At 48.0% G+C, this 21972-nt stretch overlaps 1 protein-coding gene across 3 annotated transcripts in view; it reads left to right on the top strand.

The window, feature by feature from the left end:
- asap2a (ArfGAP with SH3 domain, ankyrin repeat and PH domain 2a) overlaps positions 1–21972 on the top strand; it is a 44173-nt gene that overhangs the window by 6085 nt on the left and 16116 nt on the right. For all 3 annotated transcript variants that reach the window (XM_027012888.2, XM_027012889.2, XM_027012887.2), the window contains exons 2-5: positions 7913–7985; positions 16329–16474; positions 17045–17119; positions 21271–21320. In XM_027012888.2, the coding sequence (XP_026868689.2) occupies positions 7913–7985; positions 16329–16474; positions 17045–17119; positions 21271–21320 (344 nt within the window). The remainder of the gene's footprint in view (positions 1–7912; positions 7986–16328; positions 16475–17044; positions 17120–21270; positions 21321–21972) is intronic.

Raw genomic sequence — 21972 nt, 5'->3', positions numbered from 1 at the left:
AAACCAGGCCTCCTAAAGCTACAGGCAAAAAGGCAAGCGCGCCGTCGTACGTTTGCTGACTGGAGATTGTAAATTTGAAGTAGTAAGTGAGTTATTCCATGAAAGCAGGAGCAAGACGATCTCTAACTTCCAAAAGAGATGTGTCGGCTGACCTTCACGTTCGGTTTCCTTCGCTGACGTGCACAAGCGCGTTGGCAATACAGCGTGAGGAGCCATCGGGACATAAAAAAGCGCTTGCCTTTGAAGTGGCTGGGGTGCTAAAGGTCTCCCTGACGGCGAAGTGTTTCTCTTCATCCCAAATGGAGTCGGCCATAGATGTAAAACAGTGTTGTAAGTGGCGGGAAGGACCCAAGGGGGGTGTCACCTTCATTACGCTTTGCCTCAGCTGTTTAATTGCTTCACTGTGTCCACTGTGCAGATTCGCTTGAATAGTTTCCACAGAAGCGCTCCAGTGTGTGTTTTCTGCCTCTCTCTCTCTCTGTCTCTGCTCAAACAATGGAGTCTTTGTTGGGCTTAACCGTCAGAGCTCTGCAGAAACACAGGCCAGTGATTTCCAGTCTGTGGCATTTTCTCTCTTTGGAAGTTAGTGATGTTTTAAAGATGTGGCATTTGTATATGTGCGCACATATGAGGAAAAAAAGACACGGGAGAGGTAGACGGAGCGAGGCTTTAATCCCGCTAAGCAGCACGCTAGCAGCAGTCCTGGGGGAAGGTTATGTTCACATACTCGGTGTCAGCCCGCTCTCGCTTCATTCCCATGAGGGCGTGGAAGAGAAGTTCCTGCCCTTTTACCCGCTCACGTCCACACGCTCTCGTGCCCCGCCTCCGCGTGTCCTCTGAAGCTCACGTCCGAGCTCCTGACATCAGTCATTCACAGCTGCGGTAACGTCGTCATCAGAGCATCCAAGTTTATCAGCCGCCTCGTTCGTATCGTTAGCCTTACTGGCCATCTGTTCACAGAAAACATTCTCTCCCTGTATTTCCCACCATATGTTGGTTTCCACCGCTGGGTCAGTCACGCTAGGCCTGTGCCAGCTACAGCTGAGGTCATAGCTTCAAAAAAAAACAAACCGTCAGATGAGTTCAGGGGACAATGAAAAACAACACACACTTCCTCCCTTTGAGATGCGTTGGCTTTGTAAATCGCCTGACTTTTAACAGCCCCTCAGTGCTCCAGGTCGGGCCCAGGCTGAGCGACCCCAGGCGACAGCGGGCGTGAAGCTGTGCACGCCGTGCAGTGTATTTAGATGAGTTACTGTGCACCCCTCCCTCCCCCCACTGAGGTAAACTCCCCTCGGCATCGATGTTGGCCAGTTGCTCCTAAACAAGCGATTTTCTTCCTGTTTACAGGGTACGTGGAAGGTGCCGGAAGGCGCTCCGGGTTTCTGCGAGTGGGATTAGCCAGATGTGTGCATGCATGAGGGTGGATTCTTTGTTGCTGCCTTGTGGAGCGTACCTCGTGTTGACAATCGGGTCCGGGCTTATAGAAATCATGTGTGTTTGTGTGTGTGTGTGTGTGTGTGTGTGTGTGTGTGTGTGTGTGTGTGTGTGTGTGTGTGTGAGACAAAGGGAGTATTAGATCCAAATACACCCCTGATGTCATCTCAATCAACCTGATGGAAGGTGTGGCCCCAAAGCGGTGGGTGAGAGGGCTTTAGCAATCATGGTAATGGACCACACACACACGCACTCCACATCAGAGTAAATACCATTCCTTGCTCTCAATAGGCAATGTGAAGCATTTTGAAATGTCAAGGCTGTATTTGCCTTGTACTGAAATTCTTAGTGATCCCACATGCTGTTAACCCCGTCCCACACTTGCTGGTCAAAGGTATAACCTTTGTCTCATGCTGAAAGACACTTCACAGGATTGAAACAGCCAGGTATTTACCTGCCTTCCGCTGGGTGGGCAGTGGATAAATGCCAGCTAGGCAAACACTTGTTAAATGTTTACCGTTAACCGACAGTACGAGTTCTAGCCGATTAATACTATCAGTTAATCAGCAGAAAAATACAGATTTAAAAAAAAAAGTAAGTAAAAAAATAGCTGCACGGTAAAAAGAAATCTAGTCTATACATATAATCAGCTCCTGGGAGCATGATGAACAGGTCCATGATCGACATGATGAACAGGTCTGGCTTCTAGTTGCTGTTTATTTGAATAAGATGCACAGGAGATCTAAGCTATTCTGTTCGAAACAGCACACTAGACACTGATGGAGCCATTGTGAGCCTCTTTCTGTTCTCTTATTGATGATGACACTATCTGCCCATTCTTATGGAAATAAAATGTTCTGCTGGTATTGTTTGTTTTTAATGAGACACAGACACTTGTCCATTCTAAGCAGCACATTTTAATCTCGATTGGTTAATGAGCGGTTAATGATCAGTTAATGAGCCTCAGCTATTGATCAGGTAAAATAATTGAAATGAGCATCCCTAAGGCATGCTGCTTTTTGCTGTTAAATTCCACTTTACACTCTTTAGTCTTTGATCCATAAACTGCTAATCATGGATACCAGCAGAACTCCAATACCGCAACTCCTGTACAACAGCTGAGAACAACAGCTGGTTTGGCTGCACAGGCGACGTGAGCACCCACCCTACATGCGGCATCCAAGAACCAAATTTGTGCTTTGCAATTAATAGCAGCCAGGGACTTTCACACTGATGGAGCAACGGATCAGGCCCAAGGATCCCAGTGTTCCATGCCATGCCAACGAGTCCTCCCCCTGCCGGTTAAATGTTGCAGGCCCATGTTGCTTGGAGTTGCGTACGCCACTCGCGCGGCAAGCCAGCCCCGAAAGCTGCTCCTTCCTCCAGCTCGCGCTGTGGGGAAACGTCTTCATCCAAGCAGAACATCTGCCCACCTCACTGAACCTTAGACGTTAATCAGCTCAGTTTCTCTCTCTCTCTCTCTCTCTCTCTCTCTCTCTCTCTCTCTCTCCCTGAGTAATTATACTTCAGGCTACATTTCTTGTTTGTGGCTCAACAACATTCAACATCACACTCAACGTCGCCCTTGGCCAGTTTTCACGGCCGGCGGGAGAGTTCAGAGGATGAAGCGTGGGATGAGGATGCGACTCAGAGCCCAGCACGCGACCACCCTGCCTGAACCGCCCAGCACCCCACTCCCCCCAGGTTCCAAGGGAGCAGCGCTGCCTCTGGACCGTTGCGTGGGGAAGGAAAAGCATCCGAAATATTTCCAGCTGGCAGGGCCGCTTGGTTTCCCTGGGCATGATACAAAAGGGGCGGAGAGGCCCTCACTAGACATGATGTCATCGGACAGCTGTGAACAAGGGAGGCTGGGCTATCTCAGATCCCACAAAGGGCACAGGGCCCTGGGCAGTGTTTATCCTCAGGAGCTTTATGTCATCACCGGAGAATATCAAACGCAAGACCGGGATTGACACCTGCGTGGGTTGGGAGGGTGGCACTTCATGTGATCGTGTGGAATTTGCCCTTCACCTGTTAAATCAACTCGTGAGGTTAGATCTCTGGGCGGCCCGATGGCGGTGGAGTCAGACAGTTCTACACAGGGCGAGCCGATAGCCAACGCGCGTCCGACTTGCTTTGATTGGCTGTTTCGTAGCTGCTGAGCTGGCTGCGGTTGGCTGGTTTCAATACTGCCGGTGACCAGAGGTGAAAGCAGGATGCTAACAGCCACGCAGACAGGATGTGTGTTGGCGTGTGCAGTAGTGGCTGTTGGGGAAACACTTCCCTTTAGAGTAGAAAAATGTATTTGTGAATCCCAAGAATAAGAACAAAGATGCCCTACTATATAAGGACACAAATGTTCCAACTTGCGTGTTCATTTTCCTAACGCGCCAGTCAGCCTGCAGCGTATCAGGTGCGCTGTGTCCAATTTAATATGTGCCAACGTCTGCCGGGCAATAAATCACGTTTGGTCATAGAATCGTGACTTATCCGAAGCACGGGAGGCCTGTTCACGTGGGGCTATAGAGTGACACTGCGACCTCTGGCCGAGGTATGGTCACCTCTGTGATGCTGGCCTCTCCGGGCGGGAACAGCACAGATGGCACCTGACGTCACACACGCAGGACCTTCGTCTACTCGTCCAAGCCCAGCCAGTCACCAGAGGTTGGCTTGTTCTAGGCAACCGAGCTCCAGAGTATTATGAAATCAGCGGTTTTTGTCAGCAGTGTGTATTTGCACTTTAATTACGCAAGACAATAATCTGAAACATGTCTAATTTTTGCCTAAATTCCGTCTGCAAGGGCCACGTTCAACACAGGGTGGGCAGACTGCCAATGCTGGGACTGTCATTCTCTGGCCAAATAGGGTAGCTCTCCTTCTCCACCGGGGGTGGGGAAATGACGATGTGAGTTTTTAGAAAGAGCAGGGTGGGAATCTGCTTTCATTGTGAGACCACAGAAGATAACACAGACACATACACACATTAAAAAGCCATACCCTGAGCAAAAAGAGATTCCTAAAGCGATTTTCCTCAGGAAAAATGCACACGTGTGTGTGTGTGTGGGTGTGTGTGTGTGGGTGTGTGTGTGTGAGAAGGAGAAGGCAAGAGAGAGGCTGCCCTCTGAGCTATTGTCTAGCTTCTGACCCCACCTGACAGGCTTGATGGATATTAATCATGTTGGCTTAATCCCTCTCAGCAGGGAGGAAGAGAGGCAACACTGGCTTATGGGCCCCTTACCCCTCTTTCTCCCTCTCTCTCTTTCTCCCTCTCTCTCTCTCTCTCTCTCCCTCCCTCTCTCTCTCTCTCTCTCTCTCTCTCTCTCTCTCTCTCCCTCCCTCCCCCCCCTCTCTCTCTCTCTCTCTCTCTCTCTCTCTCTCTGTCTCCCTTTCTCTTTCTTTCTATCTCTCTATAACCCCCCCTCTATCTCTCTCTCTTTGTCTGTATCTCTGTCTCTCACTTTCTCTGCCTCCATCTGGCTAAATTAAATTAAATTCAAGGTAGTTTTATTGGCACTTTGCTATTAGGAACACTTTGCCACAGTAAATAGAGTTTGGAGCTGAACATGCTCCCAGGAGATAACAGTAATGTTTTTAGTTTGATAATGATAATGGCCCTACATAACAAAATAATAACAACAATAATAATAATGATAATAATCATTGCTGGCAGCAACTCTCTCTCTCACTCTATCTTCACCTCTCTCTTTCTCTGTTTTCTGTTTCACCGTCGAGCATCTCTCAGGCGTGCCGATGAAGACCTGAGCCTGTCTCGCTCGGAAGAGGAAAGGATAGGGGGGCGGGGAGGGATCGGATGGCCCCCCGGAGTTTCTAAGTGGGCGTAGCGCAGAGGTGCAGGCGGATGTTAAGCGAGGGCTGTGGTAGGACGCTTTCAGGTTGCAGGGTTGATCGGGCGTGTTCCAGTGGCCTCTGGGACGCCGTGCTGCGCTTCACGGCCTGTGAGTCAAAGGCTGGGGTTTAGAGGGAGCCTACTTTCACAGGCACTTTTACTGCAGCTTTAATTAGACGCTTTATATTCCCTTTGTCATCATTTACTCAACAAGGCTTGGAAAGAGGGTGTGTGTGTGTGTGTGTGTGTGTGAGTGTTTTGAGGGACACTGTGTTTTACAGCCAGACGGACTGATGGCTTTGTTCCAGCAGGCCACTCAGACTTGTTCCCCGGGGTAATGCAACCTTTCTCCTCCTCTCTCTGGCCTGTGGGGTGAAGGTCAGGTCCCACCTCAGCCCTTCCACACTTCGAAGGGCTCAGCGACTGCCCCAGAGTTCCCAAATACTTCCCTAGAATTCCAAAACACTCCCCTAGTGTTAAGAAACACACCTCCAGAGTTACGAAGTTACCACCTTGGGTTATGTAACACTCCGCTAGGGGTCTAAAACACTAAAAATCTATGGCTCTGAAAAACTCACCTAGAGTTATAGAGTTAACTCACTCAATTATGAAACACTCTGCTAGAGTTAGGAAACCCTTCACTGGGGTGACGTTGACTGCACGTGGGAATTTCCTTACCGTTCACCTGAAGTTCAAACAAGGACATCCAGAAAGTGTGGAGTTCTCTGTTCCCTGTCTGCGATGTGTATATATGCCATTGTCTTTTCTCTCATCCCTGGGCTGGTGTTTATAGTGGCATTGTTTTCCCAGAATGCTGTCTTTGTGCTGTGCTGGCCTCTCTGACTCAGCCTGTGCCTCGTTCATCAACGTGAAGGGGACATTGTCTACTCTCACCGTGTAAAATAAAGCGTCACGTTTTGGTTTGTGGCGCTGGGCGTGGCAGTCCGCACAGGAATGTGGTGTTTGGAGGAATGGCGGGAAGTGTGTGTGTGTGTGTGTGTGTGTGTGTGTGTGTGAGTGTGTGTGTGTGTGTGTGTGTGTGTGAGTGTGTGTGTGTGTGTGTGTGTGAGTGTGTGTGTGTGTGAGTGTGTGTGAGTGTGTGTGTGTGTGTGTGTGTGTGTGTGAGTGTGTGTGTGTGTGTGTGTGAGTGTGTGTGTGTGAGTGTGTGTGAGTGTGTGTGTGTGTGTGTGTGAGTGTGTGTGTGTGTGTGAGTGTGTGTGTGTGTGAGTGTGTGTGTGTGTGTGTGTGTGTGTGTGTGAGTGTGTGTGTGAGTGTGTGTGTGTGAGTGTGTGTGTGTGTGTGTGTGTGTGAGTGTGTGTGAGTGTGTGTGTGTGTGAGTGTGTGTGAGTGTGTGTGTGTGAGTGTGTGTGTGTGTGAGTGTGTGTGAGTGTGTGTGTGTGTGTGAGTGTGTGTGTGTGTGTGTGTGTGTGTGTGTGAGTGTGTGTGTGAGTGTGTGTGTGTGTGTGTGTGAGTGTGTGTGTGTGTGTGTGTGTGTGTGAGTGTGTGTGTGTGAGTGTGTGTGTGTGTGTGTGAGTGTGTGTGAGTGTGTGTGTGTGTGTGTGTGTGTGTGAGTGTGTGTGTGTGTGTGTGTGTGTGTGTGTGTGAGTGTGTGTGTGTGTGAGTGTGTGTGTGTGTGTGTGTGTGTGTGTGTGTGTGTGTGGAAACTGTGGGACGGTGCTGAGCAGGGGGTGGGGGGTGATTAGTCTGGGTTGGACTGGGGTCTGGGAGCGGACCCTCAAAGCAGAGGCAGTCGAAGCGATGGCATGACTGCTTGCTTGCTCACGGAGCGCGGCACGGCCAGCGAGGGGACATGGTGACAGCCAAGCCGGCATCATCTCCTTCAGCGGGATTTCCGTTTGCTGAGTCAGGAGCTCGTGATTGACTGGCATGCCCACTGAACGCTCACCTCCAACATCTGAGACTGTTTTTTTTTTTAAGAGTTTCTTTTAGGATTCTCATTTGCATAACAGCCTTTTGCGATGTCAGAACTGCAACAGCACAGCAGGCTTATTCATATAGCACATATCATAAATGAGGCATTTCATAGATTTACATATTAAAAAGATTTGTAAAAGATCATTCATTTGAATAGAATAATTAAAAACTTAAATGATTCAGAAGAATACCAATTAATTAAAAAGATGCAATAAAATCAAGAAGAATGACTTCAAATGCAGTGAAATGCTAAAAGGCAGACAGTGTGCTAATGCTGTAGTGCACAGCTCTGAGAAAGCTGACGCCACCGGGCCCTTTGGGGCTCTAGATGCGGCGATGCTGAATATATTGAGCAGGCAGACGCCGCAGAGTTTTGTTCCTGGGGTGAGTGTGTGCATGCCCTGCAGTGGCTGGGGCTTCAGTGTGTTAGTGACCCAGAAACGACCCCTCCATTACACGCAACAAAGAGACAGACAGGACAGACAGACACAGTGGCACCAGCAGCCTCATATCCTGGAGAGAATGAAGCTACGTGTTTTGTCTGTATGTAATGTCTCTTTGATATGTATTCATATGTATGTATTGTCTTTTTATTCTCTCTCTCTCTCTCTCTCTCTCTCTCTCTCTCTCTCTCTCTCTCTCACACACACACACACACACACACACACACACACACACTCTCCCTCTCTGTAGGCTCTGGATGTAGATCGCAGTGTCCTGTACAAAATGAAGAAGTCGGTCAAGGCCATTTACACCTCTGGTCTAGGTGAGTGTCACCACTCTTCTCCATAACACCTGCCCATGTGTGGGGAGGGGGCGGGGTGGCCTTGTCATTCTCGTATAGCTGTGGCATGTTCCCCGGGTTCCTCTCACTCTGCTGCCGACACAGGCGTTCTGTTTGGCAGTTGGGTTCCTCGGGGAGAGGGGGTTGTGAGGTGAAGGGAGCTGGCTTGAGGTGAAGCGCACTTCACCTCCATCTGCTCCTCATATGGTTGGTGGAACATGGAGAGAGAGTCTTGTGCAGGAGTGCCTTCACCTCACCCGGCCTCACGCTCGTGAATCCACCTCATGGTGATGGGAAGGCCTCTAATAAAGTCTGGATTCAGCTTCATTCTACCAACCATGACCCCCGTGAGCTCTGTCACGTGTGCACTACTCTGTGTGCTATGTGTACATGTATTTTAAATACTGTGTTTACACACACACACACACACACACACACACACACACACACACGCACACTACTCTTGCAATACTAGTGCCGTGTTAGCTGATGGTGTGACAGTGCTGTTTGTTACAGCAGTGTCAGAGGGGCCTGGTACAACACGCACACACGCACACAGAGTGGGAGGCGTCCTCTGCTGTGCAGGTCCTTTCCACCAACACTATGTGCACTGTTGAGCCTTTGCGCTTGTGCTCATTTCTGACAGCTGAACAAGGTCACACCCTCTGCCTCTGCACGTTTCAACCCCTTGTTTGCTCTGCAGTTGAAATTCCCACAACTGCTGTCCTTTCATTACTCATTGACTCCTCCTCTGAGATTTTATATTCCCTTTGACTCAAATGAGGTCCAGGAAGTTAGTGTGACTGAGCAAACGAACACGCCGAAAGTCGTTTGACGCCCACTCTTCTGCTCCGCGCCTCCGAGTCTGATTTTCACTGTTCGTGCCCCACAGGGCCACCAGGTCTTGGGTTTGGTATCATTAACATTCCTGCAGTGTTTTCATAACCGATAGTACTGCTTGAAGCTTCACTCACAAAGGACAGAAATCCTTGGAAGTCATATTACGTTTCTAATCAGTGTAACTAAGATGCTTTTGGGGCTTAAAGCAACTGAATCGCAGCTTAAGAACAAATGCAAGACGAGAACTTGTTGACTAATGATTTAGATGAAAATAAACTTCAGCTGAAAGACTGCGGCTTTGCTAAAAGTAGGTATTGGCCGTCGACCTCCTCCTAGTGAAATAATGCGGGGCCTTTCTAAACACAGCCCGCAGCGATTTGGGTGCGAGCCTGGTCCGTTATACTGGGCAGAATAACCAGGGTGGGCGGAGTAGGTAACAGCAGTGAGAGGAACTAACCTGCTCAGGAGAGCGTCCCCCCAGCTGTTTGAACCGCTGTGTAAAACTGGCCCTAGATAGCCCCGTTCCATCACTCCTGACCCTGTCTGGAGCGTCTGTGCAAGCCGGGGCCGGTTATCAGACCCCACCGAAGGACGTGGTGTCTGACGGTGCCGCAGGGCTGTGGGGGCGGTGGTGTTTCCTAACATGGCGGGATTCCCACGTCACGCTGTTGAACAGGAGGATGTGGGCTTGCTGGGTAGGTGATGACTGACAGCGTAGATAGCTCAGCTGGCAGGGGAGGTTCTTTTTGAGCAGTGCCTACGGGTGTCTGTTTGCATACCCAGTGAATGAGGCAGAGAGGGACGAGTGTTAGAAAGGACGTAGAGAGGAACGGCCTTGAGTAATTCCTGTCCGATGGAATTAGTAGCTTTTCCACAGAATCTCAGTCAAATTACATGGAATCAGATTACCAAGGATGTGGCTGCTCCAAAATGCCAGAATAACATCATGCTATGGGCATTATAACCAACATGGAAAAAAAGAAAATAACCTTTAGCGGTCACTCTTATCACTCTAATATTGAAATTCTAATAAATATTTTTACATATTTTTAGAGATAGTTGATATATATATATATATATATATATATATATATATATATATATATATATATATATATATATATATAATGAAAACATAAGATGTTTTGTCTATAGAAAAAAGGCCCACTTTTCACAGCTGCTCTGCGTCTGAGAGCTTCTTTCTCTTGGCTATTTATTATAGACTCCATAAGGAATACTAAGTCACTATCACTTCAGTTGAAAGGCAAAATGCTGTGACTGAGGCAAAATGTTGTAGCCGCCTCTCCAGCTAAAGATACTGGAGTTCTGAAGCCTCTAGACTGCAGTAGATTAGATAACAGGGAGATGGCTTCACTGAGCTGAAAGCTTTGTTTCATTATGCTGATCTGGTACAAGCTTCACCCTCTCTGTATTGACTGTTGTACGTGAAACTGCAAAACTGGCCTCAGGTCAGCATGAAAAGCAATCATCTGCCAGGACCTGATGTGGCTCGGTCTTCCTTATTGTGGCAGGAGAGTGGGCTTTGCTGCTCTGTCGGGAGGGCCGGCGTCATGGCAAGGTCATGGGTCATCTGAAGGTCAGTCCAGCTACCATATGTTCCGTCCATCTGTGGGTGCTGTCTGGTAGGCGTGCCTGCTCCTGGAGAGGGCATCTGGAGCTGCCATGGTGATGCTCGGAGCTTGGACCTGTCTCTCTAGCCCAGGGATTCCCAGAGCTGCTGCAGTCTAAACATTAGGCAAGCCAGAGGGTAGGGGGCCAGTTTCTCAGACCCAAACGAACCCTAAGTCTACATAAAAAAGTCATTTTCAAATGAATCCTAACTCATGATTCATGCCCGGGAAACCGGTCCATTAGGTTAAATCCAGTCTTATTTACTTACTTAGTGAGCAGGTGAATGACTAATGAGTGGAGAAGAGATCAGCTCTTAGCCCAGAAGTACCAGCAAGAGCCAGGACATGAGAACTTTCTGACAGCGTGTTGTTAGTTACGCGTAGGAGTACCGAGAGTCACTGTAGAAGTAGTCAGTGTGAGAGAGACAGGAGGTCTAGGGGAGGTTGAGAGAGAGAGACCGAACAAGAGCGCTCAGCGTGTGGTCAACTGGGGTCATCAGCACCTCCAGAGCTTCCCAGGCACAGTTTTCTGCACGTGTTGGCGCTCTGCTCCTGGGATAGCATTAGGCCTGTCATGATTATTGCATAATTGTCCGATTGCGATTATTTGAGCTGACTGCAATGATTTACTCTGAGTGTGATTATTTTCTGTAGTAATTTGATTTCAATTGTGTTGAGACACAACTGAGTGAACATAAGAGCATCTGCTTCTTTATTTCAGTATGCATACAGAAATCCAATAAAATGCTCTTTTCCCCAAGTGTGTAGAATCTGGTGTCTGAGGTTTTAGTTTCGCACTGGTGCTATGAGGTTAATGTAGCTAACAAAAGAAACCATGAACATGGTTCTGCAAGTCAATACTTGTCTTTCTGATGCTGTCTCAAACCTCGTTGAGTTATTAAGTAATCTCAGGCAGCTTGCTTATGTGCTTTCTGAGCCTGCACATGTATAAAAATGGTTGGAAGTGCTGACAGAATCTAGACTTCGGACGGCTGCTAAGTGTTCTGTGGAGCCTAGCGTTGAAAATAACTCAAGTGACTGTTCCATTAAACATGGCGTGTTGTCGTTGTGTTAGGCGATCCTATGCATTAGTTAATATGTGCTGCAGAAGTGAAACCTTCCTGCACAGCATGTGAAGACACTATTTTGCGTCTGATCGAACACATTTATTTTCATATACAGTACATTTTGATATTGATCATTTATTTTCAAATTATTATAAGCATGCTAATTTCATTCAATATATTTTCCCAAGTGTACTGTTCAATACATTGCCTTGTGTGTTGGTTGTGTGTGTATATGTTATTATAGTATTTACAGGCCTACAGGCATACAGATAAGTAGATAGTTAATCACAATGAATTGTATGACCGTTAATGGTGATGTCCTGGGTGCTGAGCTGCTTTTCTACTGGAGCATGCATATCAAGTGCTGCAGCTTTGCTTAGTGGCACGCTGCAGAGAGCTGCATGTGTTTCTGGGAAACGCAGTCTCTTAGGAGAATATTGACAGGACCGTGTTGTGCGGGCCCCACACGTCATTATGGCAGTCTTCTGCACTGTTTTCATTTTCTCCTGCCTACAGAGAAGCTCTCTACGGATCATTTCTGCATATGGAAGCACTGAAGGGAATATGGCTTGATGGCATGGTTGTTTGTTTTAAACATGGGCCCCTGGGGTGCAGTGCAAACAGGTGTCGTGTCCACATTACTTATACAACCCCCACATTGGGTGAGTGCTTTACTGGGCAGTGCTGGTAATGTTTAGTGCTTGTGGTAGACCAGGCTTAGTTAAGGCAGCAGAGCCCAAGAAGTGCACACCACTTAGTACAAATGAATTGATGTCAGTGATTGCTTAATGTGCCTATAAATTCCCCAGCGCTGTGCTGTGTGTGCATGCTCGCGGGTGCAATTGGGCGTGCACGTGCACACGAGAGAGCGACACTGAGCCAAGAACCCTGGACCCCGGAAATGAGCCTGTCTAGCTGCCATCACTTAATTAAACGCAGGGTAGCCTCAGAGAAGCCTCAGAGAAGCAACGTGCGTTCCCATGCCAGGCGTCGACGTTGTAGCGTGCGCGCGCGGGATGCTCGTCATCGCGGCACGCTCGGTGGCTAGCCGTCACACGCGAGCTCTGGCGTAACGCCAGACGAGAGCAGGAGGGATTCAGTGACGGTCAACATGGCACGGGACAGAGCCGTGCTCCATGCTGTACACGTGGCTAGGTCTGCAGGGATATTTTCATAATATAAGACTAAAAACGTTTTTTTTTCAGCTGAGAAAAAAGTTTTTACACTGTGAAAAACCAGAAGGTGTCATTAACACCCACCAGATCCAGACTATTGTCTATATCTAAGAACTAAAAAAAAAGATTTTTTTTTCTTTTTATAGGATGGCCATTTTTCATAAAGAGTAAACTGTTATTCTCTGTTATTGTAATACTGATATGGGACATTCGTAGAATCAGTTTTGAGATGGCCTAGAAACAGCTTGTTCTGACCCATTTGACTTTTTTTTTTCTGTTTAGCTCTGGATACACCCATGTTTTCCTGCTCCACAAATAAATAGAATGATCAGGATAAATTAGGTGTGTTACAGAAAGGAAAACATTGCACTGCAGTGACGGAGCTGCGGCGTGTTACAGGCTCAGGACTGGGCTAACACTGCAGTGATGGAGCTACGGCGTGTTACAGGCTCAGGAGTGGGCTAACACTGCAGTGATGGAGCTACGGCGTGTTACAGGCTCAGGAGTGGACTAACACTGCAGTGATGGAGCTACGGCGTGTTACAGGCCCAGGACTGGGCTAACACTGCAGTGATGGAGCTACGGCGTGTTACAGGCTCAGGACTGGGCTAACACTGCAGTGATGGAGCTACAGCGTGTTACAGGCTCAGGAGTGGGCTAACACTGCAGTGATGGAGCTACAGCGTGTTACAGGCCCAGGAGTGGACTAACACTGCAGTGATGGAGCTACAGCGTGTTACAGGCCCAGGACTGGGCTAACACTGCAGTGATGGAGCTACAGCGTGTTACAGGCCCAGGACTGGGCTAACACTGCAGGGATGGAGCTACAGCGTGTTACAGGCCCAGGACTGGGCTAACACTGCAGTGATGGAGCTACAGCGTGTTACAGGCCCAGGACTGGGCTAACACTGCAGTGATGGAGCTACAGCGTGTTACAGGCCCAGGACTGGGCTAACACTGCAGTGATGGAGCTACAGCGTGTTACAGGCCCAGGACTGGGCTAACACTGCAGTGATGGAGCTACAGCGTGTTACAGGCCCAGGACTGGGCTAACACTGCAGTGATGGAGCTACAGCGTGTTACAGGCCCAGGACTGGGCTAACACTGCAGTGATGGAGCTACAGCGTGTTACAGGCCCAGGACTGGGCTAACACTGCAGTGATGGAGCTACAGCGTGTTACAGGCCCAGGAGTGGGCTAACACTGCAGTGATGGAGCTACAGCGTGTTACAGGCCCAGGACTGGGCTAACACTGCAGTGATGGAGCTACAGCGTGTTACAGGCTCAGGACTGGGCTAACACTGCAGTGATGGAGCTACAGCGTGTTACAGGCTCAGGAGTGGGCTAACACTGCAGTGATGGAGCTACAGCGTGTTACAGGCCCAGGAGTGGACTAACACTGCAGTGATGGAGCTACAGCGTGTTACAGGCCCAGGACTGGGCTAACACTGCAGTGATGGAGCTACAGCGTGTTACAGGCCCAGGACTGGGCTAACACTGCAGTGATGGAGCTACAGCGTGTTACAGGCCCAGGACTGGGCTAACACTGCAGTGATGGAGCTACAGCGTGTTACAGGCCCAGGACTGGGCTAACACTGCAGTGATGGAGCTACAGCGTGTTACAGGCCCAGGACTGGGCTAACACTGCAGTGATGGAGCTACAGCGTGTTACAGGCCCAGGACTGGGCTAACACTGCAGTGATGGAGCTACAGCGTGTTACAGGCCCAGGACTGGGCTAACACTGCAGTGATGGAGCTACAGCGTGTTACAGGCTAACACCGCTTGGCAGTAAATTAATTGGGACGTGCAGGCTGGGAGGTGAGGAGGGGCACTGAGGAAGGTTTTTGATGTTTGGAACATGAGCTCATGGTTGGGGGTCCCCTTTGATCCACAGAGAAAAAAAACAACCTTGTAATCTTAGAGAAGTTATTTATTAATTTGTGCTTATTTATTTGGATTTCATTGCATTTCTTCTTTGAAGTGCTGGTGGAGCCGGTGGGTTTCTGACGTCCGCGTGACTGAAGTGTGCAAAAAAGCGTCTGGGCTTTTAATGAGATATGCGCTGAGTCACAGTGGAGAAGCAGGTGTTTGGAAGTCAGCAGTACTCCTGTGTTTTTTTGTTCTTGTCTGACATGTTTGACATTCCCTGAGCTATTTTGTCTCCTCTCCCTCTCTGGAGAAGAGCGGCGACCTGATTGTTCAGTGTGCCTGTGCGGTTTGCGCGGCTCTGCGTATCACACCTTACCTTGCCCTTATTGGAGGGAAAATTTTTAGAGGAACTCATAGCTCATTCCTTCCAAGCCCAGTCAGATTCTAAAGGCGAGAGAGAGAGAGAGAGAGAGAGAGAGAGAGAGAGAGAGAGAGAGAGAGAGAGAGAGAGAGAATTATTTCTTTATTTTCTTTTCACTTCTTTACCTTTCTCATCTGGATGTCTTTCAGGTACTCTTTCAATACCAATTGCAGTTCTTTTCATGTTAATTATTATTAAGATTGAGTTCTTGAGTTCTTAATTTCAGCAATTTCAGAAACCAGCAAAGGCTTGTTAGCTTGAAGTGGTAACGCTAACCTGTATTAATTGCACAACTCTATAGAGAACCTTTTACCTGTTGTCTTCGTATGTAAAAGAAAGATTTTTCCATGTAATAACCGTAAGACCGCATCTTCCAGGCCTGTGTAGGTATGTCTGTAGGGGTCATGTCAGACACCTGTGAACAACATCCCTGTATTAGTAAACTTTTCTTATTATATATAAATGATGGCACTGTGTAACTTGCCCTAGCACAGCTCTGACATGTGGCCTACGTGATGGCACGATGCTAAAAGCAGACATAAAGTGCACATAGCAATACCGGTATTGCTATAATAAGAAAACACTTCAGGTGTTGATAGCACCAACACACACACGTGCAGCATGCGGTGCCCTTTTATGCCATATTTAGGCGTATGCACTACACTCTCCCCTGGGGTGAACTGAAAAGAGGGTTAATTGTTAACAACACTAGAACATTTCCTGTGCTGCGGTGGACTTGACAAGCTTTGCCTCCGGAACATTCACTTACATTAACTCTGTGAGCACGGGAAGTGGGATGTAGGCTCTGCTAATTCTGTTTTCCTGGACCCAAGGAAGTTCTAGAGTTTTTTGGACATGTTTCAGTGTCCACTGGGCTATGTCAGGGATGTTTAGCCTTGTAGACAGAGGCAGTAACCGAAGGGCTTGCAGTAACCTCCAGAGCCAGAGACTCCTGGCACCACGCAAATAAACGGGGAGAGAAAAGAAGATGAAATGATAAGATGATGAGATCCAAGAGCTAGTTGACAGTAAGAGCATTTGACCTTTGCCTTCAGCTGTCTGGCAGCTCGCGTGGGCTTAAGTGGCGATACTCTGATGTGCTTAAGCGCATGTTTCGCGTCTGTCTATTTTCCTGTTTCGATCTCGACCACAGCCGTGCCAAAGTGTCTCATGCAGTGGTCTGTCTTTGTGGCATGTCTTTTTGGCCAGACCGTGTTCTGTAGATTGCACTGCACCATGCTAGTGCAGCGAGGCACTCCCGATGCCTGGAAGAGCTAGCGGCGGGGGTTCTGACTGCTCCATTCCGCCTGCTCTCCCCTCAGCTCATGTGGAGAACGAAGAGCAGTACACTCAGGCGCTGGAGAAGTTCGGCGAGAACTGCGTGTACCGAGACGACCCGGACCTTGGCTCTGCCTTCCTCAAATTCTCCGTCTTCACCAAGGAGCTCACCGCCCTCTTCAAGAACTTGGTGAGAGAAGACTGTGTGTGTGTGTGTGTGTGTGTGTGTGTGTGTGTGTGTGTGTGTGTGTGTGTGTGTGTGTGTGTGTGCGCATGCATGCATGTGCATGTGCTATGTGTTTACTGGCTAGGATAAGAGCGTCTGCCAAATGCCGTAAATGTAAATGTGTTATTTTAGTCTTGAAGAACAAATGCATTATGCGCATATTTCCTTCCTGCAGCCAGTGCACTGGGGCCATCAGCCTGAATATAACCCTCTCTCATTGGCCAGTGGGGCAGATCACCTTTCATGAGCATCTCTTGTTTCCTTCACTGTAATCCTTTTTATGAGTGTCGGTCCTGGCACTTCCAGACACTCGGAGCATCTAGAACGGTTGAATGGTGTCGGAATTTTACTTGAGTAGATTCATTGCCCCATCACCCAATTTATATTCCAAATGGATCCTGTTGAACTGATTATCAGAATCCTGCTTGGTTCCCCAAGCTGTTTGGAGCGCTTCCTCTCCACATAATCGCCGTCACAGCGGAGCGCTGCAACCGAGGAGAGGAGGAGTTGTTTAACGCGCACCTCTTCTTCTAGTTTCAGAACATGAATAACATCATCACCTTCCCATTGGACAGTCTGCTGAAGGGAGACCTTAAAGGGGTGAAGGGGGTGAGTAGGAACGTTCTGGAATATTAGCAGTGTTGACTATTAACACGGTTTCACCAGGCCCAGACGCTTTTCTGGTGTTTTCTTTTTGTAACGCTGAGTTTAGTATTGTCTGCTTTATCCCTATACACAAGTGCACAGGGCTGTGAAAAGAACTGTAATATTCAACAGTAGCAGACAGGAATGAAAATAATTGGAAGTAAATATTGCACCAATAGCAAAATGCGCTAAAATATGTGCACAAATAGCAAAGAATGATAGTAGTAAAATGGCATGGATAGTAACTGGTTTGCAGTATCAAGAGAGCTTGGTAATCACACAGCACTTCAGCAGTGTGTGACAAACCAGAGCTACACAACAGTAAAGTGCGAAAGGGTGGAGAACAAAACGCAGGGCATTAAACCACTGGGCCCGTGGAAAGACCCACGGCTTCTGTGCCAGTTTTCCACCTGCTTGAAGCAGAGCGGTTGTTGTTTCACAGCCCATGTTGTGTGGGAGGCGAACAGTGAACAGCCAGCACGTGATCTCTGCCACGTTCGCTCCGGCCTCTCAGGGTTCGGGGAGAGGATGTCATCCCGGTGCCGATGCCGTGAAAGACCCGGAGCGTGTCGGGCTCGGCGAGGCTTCTCTGTTTGACTCTCGTGCCAGCGTGAGCAGTGTGTGTGCGAGTGTGTGTTTGAGTGTGTGTGCGAGCGAGTGTGAGAGGGAGACTGACAGACAGCTGAGGTGTGTAGATGGAGCCCTCTTGGCCCATCATTCCCCATTAAGGTCTGTGCTGACCTCCTGACCCCTGGTCCGTGCGACTGCCCTCGTGGGGCGTGCCAGGCGGTTTGCTCTTAAGGAGGCCGCTTCTCGTCTCCTTGGAGACTCCCTCCTGCTCTCTTTCCCGCTTTCATTCTCCCTCTGTTTCCCTTGGCAATGGGGCCCAGCTCGCCGAGAAAAGCAAACGTCTCCCGGAGACATGGTCTCCCACAGCTGTGACGGGTGTAGTTGCCGGGTTGTCAAAGACTTTCAGACCGAGTCCAGACCTGATGTGGTGGAACCTTCCTACTGGCTCTAGGCTGTTCTGGTTCTGCTCCAGCCCGTGTGACGCGTAGAACCTCAGGGCCAATTATAGATGCATAAGCAGGACTGAGCAGCTGTGAACCTTTCTGAGCGGGAACAGCACAGTATAGGACTGGAAAAAGATGTAGTTCAGAGTGGATGTCTCTGACTACCACTGCCCAATCTGCAATGGCCGTCCTCGATCTTAAACTGATAGCAATGATAAATGCTACATTTCCTTTGGCTAGTTTTGAGCGAGCTGGAACCCCTTTTAACATAGATTGACCGAACTCTCCCTTTGTGCCTTACATTTATATGTAAATTTTATTCTTGCATTCCCTCACTGAGGCGAGTGAGAGTGTGCCCTCCGAGTTCACATTTACATTTAAAGCATTAAGCTATTACTTTTATCCGGCATTTTACTGACTGTATGTCTGCCTACTGGGAATCAACCCCATGACCTTGGCGCTGCTGGCACCAGGCACTACCAGCCGAGCTACAGTAGTGGGTTGCCATAGTGGCCGTGGGTTTGAAAGCTCTGGGTGCTGGGATGCTGATCGGCTCTGTCGGAGACCGCCACTAATGGCTGGAGACTACGAGCTTCAGTCCAGGCTACCTTTGCAGCCTTTCTTGCTCTGACCACCGTGGTCTGTTTGACGAGAAGCGTATCACTGCAGGCAGGACTGGTTCCAAATGGGCGGGCCATAACTCCAAACAGAGTGCTTTGCTATTGGTTGTTGAGAAGTCCCAAACAGCAACTTTCTGTGATGTGGGGTTTGGTATTCCTACTGTTCTGGTATTCTGATGTAATTAATTAAACATCGTATTACAGTGGTTTCCTTACATACAGTCAATATAGAGAAAACTAACATATCACTGCTTATTTTTGTAATCTAAAATGTGGGTAGTTAATTAGGCCACACAATGTTGGATTACAGTGTGTATGCTGTTTTCGATTACGACACAGCTCACCAGCACCCGATCCACCACTGCCAGTTTGTCCGCCCAGGAGACATTTCAGTTCAGGTGTATTTTATCTGCCCCTGCAGAGACAAACCTGTTTATTATGACGGAATCAAGCGCAGCTGGGTTATGTAGACAAAGGAATATCTTGTTTAACCTAGCTTATCTGTATTGTGTCTTAAAGGAATATAGTAGACAAACTGGAATTGGATACAGTTTGTGGCACTAAGATACAAAGAAGCATCTTATTGTTGATAGTTCATCGTCTAGTTATATTCGAGCAGCTACAGCTACATAATTAAGATGAATATTAAAGCGTCGTCATCGCGCTGAATGTGCCAGCACTGCCGTTTCGCCGCCGGTGTGCAGTGTTTTTATGAGTAAACCTAAGTTTGCAGTCTATGTCTACCTAAAGTGATGAACACAGATTGGCTCATTTTCACATACCTTATATGAAACGCAATCGAATACTCGGCTTATAGATCCCAAGGGTCTGAGCTCCATGCCTACAACATCAATAATGGCTTCTAATCATACCTTTCATTTTTTATTTATCATATTATTTTGTCGTAGGCCTATAGCCTCAGTTAACTGATGTGTTGTCATCAATTGGATAACGTTTTGCACGATTACCAACTTTTGGCTTATCAGATGATAACACGCAGAGATTTCGTTTTCTATCATGCTATTTATATTTCACATTAAAAGTGCATATTATATTTAATGTATTTAAAACTATTGCTTATAATTTAAAAAAAAATCAACATTTCACCGCACTGAAGTTAGAAGTAAAGCACATAGCTTTGTGCTTATTTACATTTCAATGACAATAGAAATGACAATTATAACTCCGTACAACTTGAGGGTTAAGGGTCTTGCTCAGGGGCCCAACGGTGGGGCTTGAACCAACAACCTTCTGAGTACAAGTCAAGTACCTTAAGCAGTGAATTCCCTTCATACCTTGGGAACAAGTTTGAAAATGAGTTTTTCCGTTGGTATTTGGGACGGCTCTGCCTTATGCACATCCAGAGAGAGGCATGAGGATGGATGGTGGGACCCAGCCTGTGCGCTGACCTCAGGGTGACCCTCCAGGCAGCAGGCTTCTGGGAAGTCCTGAGTCTGTATGTGCGTGGGCCTTTGAGCACCCTGCCGCCTGCCGCGCTCACGCACGTACCCGTATGTGTGCGTGCACGCGCATGTGATTAATGCCCAGCTCGGCATTCACTGGCACTGTTGGGTGCCTCTGCGCTGACCTGCGTGGAAAGCCAGCCACACGTGCACTGCCAAGACCGGCTCCTTTGCGGAGGCTGGCCGGGTCCACGGAGCTCCTGTGACGCCATTCTGGCTTTAATGCGAAGTGCACTTCGGTTGCCACGGATGGGCTTCAGGGCAGAGGGGTGGCGGCCTCTGGACCCTTAGTCCTGCAGCATCCCAGCTGCCTGTTTCAGCTGCTTTGCCTCCCTGGCCTGGAGGAGTGCAGTCTGCGCTTCCGTTTCATTATTCTGGTGTCTTGTCCCATGAGTAACATGACCACTCTGTTCTACATCTCACGTTCTTTCTTTTCTCGTCTCTCTTTCTGGATAATTTCTTTTTTTTTTTTTTTGCCAAAGTGTGTGTGTGTGTGTGTGTGTGTGTGCGCTCATATGGACAATCTGTTCTTGTTTTGCTATCTTTCCCCTCTCTCTCTCTCTCTCTGTATGTGTGTGTTTGTGTGTGTGAAGACCAGTTCAGTATATAAACTCTAAACATCTTTACTGAAACTCAGAGATATCTCTGAAACAGTGTTATGTTGGAATCAGTACAGCTTTTCCTACTTGTAGCATTATGTCATTCCTGGGCCTGAATATTAACTCCCTCTGCCAAGTGTGTGTATCCTGTGGAACCATGATGTAATGCTTCATATGGGCAACAGTGGCCCCTTAGTCAAACATCAAACACTTAATATTGCTACTAATGCACCACTCCTATTTCAGGCTGGGGTAGGGGGTTCTGCACACCTTCCAACAAACAAAAGAAAGAACGTAACTGTTTTGTTCATTAGAGGAGCCTGTTTTCGTTCGGTTTGTTCACAGGCAGCTGTATTAGAAGCTTGACTGTTTTGCGTTTTGTGACTGTTTTTCCTTGTTCCTTGTGTGTGTCCCTTGCAGGATCTGAAAAAACCTTTCGATAAAGCCTGGAAAGACTACGAGACCAAAGTGTAAGCCCCATTACCCTCACCCTTCAGCCGCCAGTCGCTAGACTACACCTGCCTGTTGTCATCGCTGACATCAGGCCCGTGTCTGGTTAGCAGGGCTAGACACACACAGGCGAACAAAAAGTGCTTTTGCTGTTCGCTTTCATAGCAAGTGGAGATTAACTGTGGGAGTCAAACTTATGCTGACTCATAAGAATTTATGAGACCTAAATTTAAGTCATCTGATAGCACTTTCACCAGTAGATGAATGAAACAGAGGACAGTGGCTTGTTCATCCACTGTAACTGTGCTGTTCTGTATCCCTGAGCCATGCCTTACTTTGTGATGAGGAACGCTCCCCTTCATCACCTCATCTCCTCTTCTATAGTTAACTCTTGTTGACTATCAATATTTTTGTCCACCCTTCACTGTATGGGTTTTTTTTTTTATAGCATTTTTATATATTTTCCAAGCTGCAAAGGACATTCTTTACTAAAAGGGTAATGCTTTTTCTTATACTGCGCCGTTTAACTAGATGAACAGAAGCCAGCTTTTTATGTGCTGTTTAGTTTGATGTCGTCATTTCCTGTCATTAGCTGCTTGATTTGCTAAGTCCAGCAAGTGCTTAATTGAGGACCCCACCATCCAACACCCCCCCCCCGCACCCTGCGCTCTG

Source organism: Electrophorus electricus, chromosome 13 (genome assembly GCF_013358815.1).
Source record: "Electrophorus electricus isolate fEleEle1 chromosome 13, fEleEle1.pri, whole genome shotgun sequence".
Lineage (NCBI taxonomy): Eukaryota > Metazoa > Chordata > Actinopteri > Gymnotiformes > Gymnotidae > Electrophorus > Electrophorus electricus.
This window is presented reverse-complemented; position numbering and strand designations above follow the sequence as displayed.